At 38.8% G+C, this 8,720-nt stretch overlaps 1 protein-coding gene across 1 annotated transcript in view; it reads right to left on the reverse strand.

The window, feature by feature from the left end:
* Positions 1-8,720, reverse strand: part of LOC140369029 (calcium-activated potassium channel subunit alpha-1-like) — a 212,403-nt gene that overhangs the window by 36,777 nt on the left and 166,906 nt on the right. The window contains exon 30 of the mRNA XM_072456237.1: positions 6,267-6,877. Coding sequence (XP_072312338.1) covers positions 6,856-6,877 — 22 coding nt within the window. The 3' untranslated portion in view covers positions 6,267-6,855. The remainder of the gene's footprint in view (positions 1-6,266; positions 6,878-8,720) is intronic.

Genomic DNA, 8,720 nt, shown 5'->3' on the forward strand with positions numbered 1-8,720 from the left:
AAAATCCGGCCTAATAATTGAAACATGGTCCATTGAGAACTTCATTATGGAATTTCGTTGTACCAGGAAGTGGAATTACGTGTTTTAATTCTCGAAAAGTGGCTACGTGTCATTTTAAACTCTACATCTGTGGAGTCTGGATCTTTTGAGTAATCGCACGTATCGATTGTTCAGGGCTGAAGGGTAAAAACTGACTTTTTCTGAGCTCTCAAGCCTCAAACAACTTAAAAAAAAAAAAAAAATAATAATAATAAGAATAATATTTTTTGATTTATTCTTGATTTATTTTATTTTTGATTTTGTTTATTATTAATATTTATTTATTTTGCTTTCTGGTTTTTATGTGTAAGTTATAAATAAATAAATAAATAAATAAATAAATAAATAAATAAATAAATAATGATAAATTAGATGTAAAAAAAAAGAATGACAAAGGTTTGGACACTCTCAATGAAATACTAACCACAAGAGCTATTTTTCATCCTATTATTGAATATCGTTCTTTTTAAGACCCTCAAACGATAATTTTATTTGATTAATTTCACAAACGAAGGAACCAAAACATCCTTTAAACATTAAATTGAAACCGGTCTCATGATCCTGAGCATATCGTTGTTTTGTTTGTGTGTTTGCAGCCCGGAGCGGTGGAGCGCGAGGTGCAAGACGAGAGGGAGGAGTTTGACCTTTAAGGGTTCAACAGCAGCGGAGGATTCTGGGTAATTTACCTCCCGAGTTCAGAAATAATAATAAGCAGGGAAAAGCGTATCGTGTTTGTATTTATGTTCGCGCTCATCTTACATTTCTACAGCACAATATTGTAAGAGTCAAGTTTGATTGATTGTTTTTGTTTCACCCGGATGCCCTTCCACATTCTGTGATTTCAAGGTTTGAGCAAAAAAATCTAAATAATAATAGTAAATCTTAGTAAATAGTAAACAAATCTGAAAAGTTATAAAAAAAAAGATAAAACGAATAAAAGAGAAGAGTGCTGTCCTTATTTAATTACATTACATCACTGTTCCCCATTTAATTATGCATTTTTAAATAAATCATCATAAAATCTAAAGTATCTGCTTTGGATCAACATAAAACAATAGAAATAGGGGGCATAAAATATTTTTAAAAAAGGATCAGCATTTCATTTTTGTAGTGTTTTTTTGTTTTTTTTTCTAATTAAAGTAATAAAAAAAAAACACAGACAAAAATGAATAAATTCAGTAAGAAAAACAAAAAAATTGAAAAAAATTGAAAGAAAATTGAAAAAAAAAATGGAAAAAATTAGGAAAAAAATGGGGGAAAAGGAAAAAATAGAATAGGACTTTAGGGGGGAAAATAACGCATCCAAAAAAGTAAAAGGTTGAGGCACATGCAGTCCAAGATAGGAGTCCCATTCAGTCCAGCTATAATCCACCAAAACACATGTATTATTTAGTGTGTTTCTCACACACAGACTCTGCTCTGACTCCAGCTCCGAAGGCCTTTATGCCTTTGGTGTATTTCGCCGGAAGCGTCAGGTTTCTCAGATGTCACCTCCCTCGGCGTCCCAGTCCGCCCTGGGGCAGCTTACACGTGTCTGTGGCTGTTGTCGTAGGACGCACAGACAGCGAAGCTACAAAGCGCAGCTGTTTGGGGGCTTTTAGGGGCAAAGATCGCCTCGATCACAGCCGCGCCGCCATCTTTCCTGCCCAAGGACATATGCATTTTACATCAGGTTACTCTTTGATACCGAGAGGCAGCCGGGACGCGGCGGTTCAGTGCATTAAAGCCCGACAAGCTGACAAACACAAACCACTCACAAGCCACCTGCAAGGAGAGATAGCATGATATCACATTTTACTGTTATTATTGTAAAAAAAAAGAAAAAAAAACATACACCAGGATTCAACCATTATTATTATTATTATTATTGTGTTTATTACTATTTTTAGTATTATTTCAATTTTATTATTATTTGAGTTATTTATTTATTTTTTTGCTTTAAAAATAAATATATACATATATATTTTTTTATGATTATGAATATACAAAATCAAGTTAAATATGACAAAAATAGCCGGATAGAATAAAGTTCTCTATTTTTTGGACTAGAGAATTAACTAAAAATACTCAATTTTGCTTCTAAAATTGTCAAGATTTAAATTTTTTCATCCTTACAATTATAGTGTGAGCTGAATAATCACAATTATCGATTGACCTCATAATCGTGACCTCCCTAGTGACTTTAACCACTGCACATCGATGAAACCGATATTTAAAGTGGAACTATGGGTCTAAAACCGTCTTTTTTGTTGTTGTTGTTGTTGTTGTTGTTGTTGTTGTTGTTGCCTGGTAGTTGTTGCCTGGAAGTTAAAAAATCATCTGTTTTCATGGAGACAAGCAGGTGACGCCCCCAAACTAAATATATGTGTAAATATAACTGTTTGGTTTTCTTTTTGCAATAAAAATCACCACCAAAAAAAAAATCAGGTGAGTTAATTTTTTGGTTTTATTGTTTTTTTACAATGGAATTTAGCCTATAGCTCTTTATTGGGAACATAAAATAACAGGGAATATTCTGCTTTATTTCGACTGATACTTTGCTCAGTCGACACTCTGCAGGAAGTAATAAGCTCAAATGACCTGAATTCTGAATATATGAATATTTGACCTTGATTTGAATACACTTCAATCAAATAACATTCCAACCAAATAGTTTTATGTATTTCTATGACAAAAGAGAGAGCAGGAGAGGGACTGTGTGCAGAGGAGGTAGAGGAGCCAAAAAGTGTACTCAAGTACTTCAAAATAATATTACCCAAGTAGAAGTACAACGCGGTTGTCCAAGAAATTAGTCAAGTAAGATTAAAAAGTATTTGGGGAAATTATTACCTAAGTAAGTGTGAAATAAAGCATAAAGAATTTGCTATTTTCAAAGGACAGTAACAAAAATGAGAAAAATAAAATCATATCTGAAGGAGCGGCGCAAATTTCATATTTTTTGTCACTTGTAGATTTACTCACAGTAGTAAGATTATACTGTTACTTCAATAGACAATAGTACAGTAGGAGTAAAAGTACAGTGTCAGAAAGTACCATTTCAACTTAACAATGAATATTAAAGTTTAGTCTGATTTACATTTTTATAACGACACAATATTTTAGTTAGATTTCAAATGGAATTGCTAATGTTTGAGCCAGTTTTTACCAGCTAATTCCCCTTTTTTAACCTACACATGACTTGGTTAAACGAATCAACCGACAAACCGATTTAACGACGCCAGTAAAACCGATTTAACAAACGACAAAAGCACTCCGAGCACCATACATCAGCGTTTAATCTGTGAAAATACAAAATGAAACAATGTACAGTATATGTACAGCCTCTTTGTACAGACATTTAACTGTGGTCAGCTTTATATTATTGGATATACTGTGTAGAGCGCTGATTGTACTCACGAACCCATGTGCCCGAACAGCACACACGATTGAACCCGAAACGCCGCACGGGGAAAAAACACTTACAAAAATTAGACATCCAAATGTACACGTTTCGTTAAATATTGATAACGACCATAAAAATAGATTAAGACTTTTCGAAATCTCTCGTACGCCTTCTCCGCGACGTTCTGGGGTGTGTGACAAAAAAAAGGTAATAGTACTGATAAAATATATGGGTTTTAGGGTGAATTGTGGCCACGTTTTCGCAGAAGTGGGTCTTGGTTGATGAGTCCTCCGTTGGCGTCAGCACCGCCCGGCACATCGCGGACGCACGACGATCGACGCCCCGTTCCCGCCAAAACGTGCCGCGCGTCGGCTCAGAGTCGGACTAGCGTGTCTTATGAACGCTGCTGCACTGCGCTTTTCTATCGCAAACTTGAGTAAATTTAGAGTTTCAAGCGGTTCTAAAGCGCCAGCAAAAGTCGCGCGTTCGGATTAGCGCTGCGCAAATACGTCGCGGTCGAAGCGAAATCGCCAAGACTGCATTTATTTACGTGACAGAATGTCCGTTGTAACCGACAAAACCGCTACAACTGAACCAATTTCCTAATGAGGACAATAAACGATCGACGACTACTACTAATCTATCTACAAATCTGTAATCTACTTTTGAGCCTCTACAAACTGTGTTCTGGTTGTTTCTCGCTGAAAGTAGGATTCTGTTCAGAATCCTACTTTTTCAGGCATGAAATATCAAATACATTGTAAAAACACGCAGCCCAAAGGTGAATACTAGTGATGTTCCAAAGGGTTCGTAAGAGCTAGGAACAGGTCATGAAGATTTAAACATCTTCTTCCTCATTTGGCGGTTTGAAAATGAGCTAATGTCGCGGTAACAAGCATAGCAACTGAATAAAAATGTTACGCCTTTAAGTTCTGATTTTATTCTTCACTTATCTTATGTTCTCCCTGATTGCTTTTTTGGAATATATTTTCTAGTTGTTTTATGTTTGTTTTTGTTTAAAATAATAATAATTAAAATGCTAATGCTAATAACTTTGCTAATGCTAAACGTTTTGCGTCTTTGTGCAAAACGCTACACTCACCAGGCTTGAAACGTTGTAAACTTTTGTTGTTACAATTATAAAAGTGCTATTCGTTGCAGATTGTAATATTTTGTAATGTGTTTGTACGTATAACTTTATTCTTGAAAGCAGGAGCAGCAAACGCCAAAATGTCCTCAAGTTTGTCACCAAAGAAGTTTCACACGGATGAACGATAATTTGGGGGAAAAATGATCTAGTAAACCAACAACAATGTGCACGATATTTCAAATAATAGTTTTTTTTTAATTTTAACAATTTTTTTAAGCTACAGTTCTCTCCTTTTTTATTTTATCCATATATTATTTTATTGTTGCCAGAGCAAACAAGTCAAACTGTAGCGCCCTGAAGCTAATTTAGAGTTTTAGCGAGAACGCATTCCCGATTACTGCGACTAAACTACCACTACTTACTGCTTACGAGTGACTCTGAAACTCCGAACGCAACGGCAGTTTCCGGTGGAAACGGGGGAACGTGTGCCGGCAATAACCTTTTCACGACAAAAAAACACCGATCGCATACCTAAACGAGGGTTTTCGCACGTGGGGGGGAAAAACGGTGCGAGGTGAAACATCCGGGCGATGCAACAAATGCGCTCGGTCGTTATGATGCGGTTAAAATGACGGTCGCAGTTAGTGGTTATGATAGAGCTGCTTGTTGTTTCTGCGGTTAATGGCTTTGAAGGTCGATCATGAAGAACAACGTGTTTCTCCTCGACGACCCTGTGTCAGGCGGTGCGTCCGGCCAACGGAGGACTTTTTTCTTCTCGAGGGATTGAGCGCCCACTTTGTGCGATTAGTGGCTTTATAGAGCGTGGAGATGCTAAAATATGGCGTGATTGAGTTTGGCTTGGGTTAGTAGAGTAAGTGTCAACAGAACAGCTCTATCATAAGTGGCTATTGGTCCGAACGAGAAGATTCATCCTAAAACGCGGGAAAAGCAAGTACTAAAATATGGCCAAAGCCCCAGAAGTTGCCAATAGCTTGTTTTTGTAAGTGAAAAAATAGACACAGACGGAAATACTCGAAAGAAAATATGAATATTGTTGAATGAATGGCTTCTGGAGAGTAAGTACGGCATGGCTTATTGTTGTGGAGCCCATAGACGTGCGTAATGTGTATACAAATGTTAAAATAATAGGTGTAGCGTAGCTTTTCAGTGATTAACATCGTACGTTTTGCTAGCTGATGGCGTAAGCGGCGTGAACGTAGAGATGTTGTGTTCCAGCGTCGCATTTTAAAGTACAATACAGACAATTAATCACGTAGACTTTGTATAAAAACGTTTCGACATCTTAGTGTTTGAGCTTAAAATGGTCAAAAAAAAACGTGTGAATGAAACAAAAACGACTCCGGGTACGTTTATTTGACGGTCGAAGCCGGATGTCCACGGCACGATTTCGTCTGTTTGTGATGAGAAACTACAGACGGGCGGGGAAATCTTTAAGTCGTGGGAAGATAAACCGAGCTGCGACTGACGAGCGCCGTCTTGACGGTTTCGGAATCTCTCACGTTCGCTTTCCGTTCGCACACCTTTCGCGGACGTACAAAAACGCCAAAACGTAGCTGGGACTAATTGCGCGGACGTACTTGAGACGTCTTGTAGCGTGACGTCTATAAAACGACAAGAAAAACAGAAAACCTGCCGAGGACGCCGGGCTTTGAAACGTATGGATTCTTCTGTGATATTTCTCATTGGTCTCGTTTTCTCATAGCGTGGAACAAAATGCAAAACGATGACTTCTACTTCCCCAACGCCGTTCGTTCTTCTGGACATTTCAACCCGACGTGTGACATAAAAACAAGCAACAACAAATAACTTCCTCAAGGCAGATTTCTAAGACAAGTAAAAACGCACAATCTCTAGAAATAAGGCTGGGGCCAGGAGTCTTTTTTTAGAGACTCTCGGCCGTCTTAACCATCACAAATGTTGTGAATAAATGCTTTGAATGGCAAAGGAATGACAGATGCCATTTTGGGTAATGTAATACACAGCCTATATAGAATAACTAGTACACAGACGTTGTTCGCTGACAGCTTAAAAGGCAAGACTTGAAAAAGATATTGTTCAGAATGTGTGTATATAGGTCCCTTTTGACTCTCGCTCTCCATTGTAGGAAGTCGCCGAGTCTTCAGCTTGATTGTCTTTCACCAAAAGGTCAGTCAAGGTCGCAAAGCAGATGTTTGAAGAGGCCATTTTGAAGGCCAAACATTCGTCTCGGGCTCCTCTGATTGGTGCGATGTGGGCGCGGCAGGATTTCGATTGGCTGATGTGGTTGGGACTGGTGTTTGGGTGTTTTGATCGCCGGGCGGTCCTCACGTGTGAAGTCACCAGCTCATCTGTAAACCATGTCTTTTCTGAGTAAAGAGAGAGAAGGAAAACAAGAGTAAAAAACGATGTGTGCAGGTTAAATGAAGGGTTATTTCATGGATTAAATATGTTAAATTGATCTGTCAGGCGTTCTCTCATCAGGATTAGGTGTAAGCGTGTCATCTACCGGCAGCAGAGGGAAGTAGCACGGGGAGAACACAAAAGCTAGCTTGCCCCCGACATGCTAACATAAGTGCACAGTTGTAAAGAAAGTGATTGGAAGCAGAAACACTCAAGTTTTGAGTTTTAGACTTTAAAAAAACAGCAGAAGTCCTCATGATCGCTCCCTCTGACGTCAGAGAAACTAAGACATTTGAAACAGTGTTTTCTGAGGCTCAGAAAAGGAGCAAAGAAGATGGTTTCGTAAACAGGACAATCAAAACAAGTGTAAATGAAGATTAAAAAAACAGCTACGGGTATGTTTTTGATGAAGAATGTTATACGACGGTCAAAAAAAGTCCATTTAATTCAATTTAATATGTGTCCTTAAACACTAGTAGTAACAGTTCAAATGTAAATCTGCCAGGACTAAATTTGAAACAATATTCCCGACAACAACCTTCTCCGTGCTCCTGTAAACGATTGGTTGATGTCACTTTGAGTTTGTGCAGATGCAGATTCCCTTTTCATCCAGGAGCTGTCCATGGTGACAAAGCTTTGAACATCAAGCACCTACAATTACCTCAAAAAAAGCAAAACTATGAATCATTATCAACAAATAAGACTGCACGTGTTTGTGCGCTCGACCGTGAAAGTATTTCTTTACCGAGAATATTTGCCTTGGATTGAACTACGACTCCTCATCTTCAAATCTCGTCGCCTTCACTTTCTTCTACTTGAGTTTGGTTATTTCCCACTTGTACGTCGCGATTTCTAACTCCAGAGCGTCCCAGCCAGATTAAAGTGCGTATGACTCATACTGAGGTTTTTATGATTTTCTAATTTCGACCCAGCCCCGGGTTTTTTTCCTCTGTGACCGCACGATATCCATCAACTGCCTCAGGAGCCCCACAAGCCAACCCAGGCCTGATGTGACTCCTCCTTCATCCCACTGCTGGTCGGAGGTCGGAAAAAACATTCAATAGCTGTCTAAAACGCACCATTAATCTAAACATTTAATTATGTCATAATGATAATGGGTTGTAAAGTCTTCAAATCATCTGCCGCGAACATCAAGTTAACCTCATGATGATAATATTTTAGCGTATAATAAAACAGAGTAGCGTGCGGTGACTTTTGTGGACGGGCAATCAGAATGGGGTGTTCATCAATATTTAGTGGACGATGCAAAAGTGAAAAGACTCTTGTGTGATGGGTGAACGCTAGCTAGCAAGCTAAACTCGCATGCCTGGTCATGGCGCTGAATGGATCAAATAAGCTGACTTCACCGACCAATTCATGACGCAAATTAGCGCTCTATGTTGTTAAAGTACGGCCTGTGTTTCTAACTAACGTCTAATCATTATAAACGTGAGCAGAGGCTGAGCTACAAACAATGACTTGTCTCTAAAGATCGTTTTTAAGTCCGTTTGTTGGACGTTGGCGCTGCTGTTGCTTCGTTTCTCCTCTGCACACGCTCAGTACGGCACTAGATTCTCACAGAGGTTTCTTCAGCGTGGTTTGAGTTTGAGAGCTCTAAAACAAGCTGCTGTCTGCTCTGGTTCTAAACGCTCATGTTAGAGGCTCTGAACACGGCCACAAACTGAAAGGTGGCGAGAGAAGAAGATCCGAGCTTCCCGCAGTACTGCCCAGCGACCTGTAGAGGGCACTAAAAGACACAGTGAGTTCTGCCAAGCTTCAGCAGCAGAAGTGAAGGGAAAACGAGCTTAT

The sequence above is a fragment of the Eucyclogobius newberryi genome, unplaced genomic scaffold, assembly GCF_026437365.1.
Source record: "Eucyclogobius newberryi isolate DKJ021-1_F unplaced genomic scaffold, fEucNew1.0.hap1 SCAF_20, whole genome shotgun sequence".
NCBI classification, from domain to species: Eukaryota; Metazoa; Chordata; class Actinopteri; order Gobiiformes; family Gobiidae; genus Eucyclogobius; species Eucyclogobius newberryi.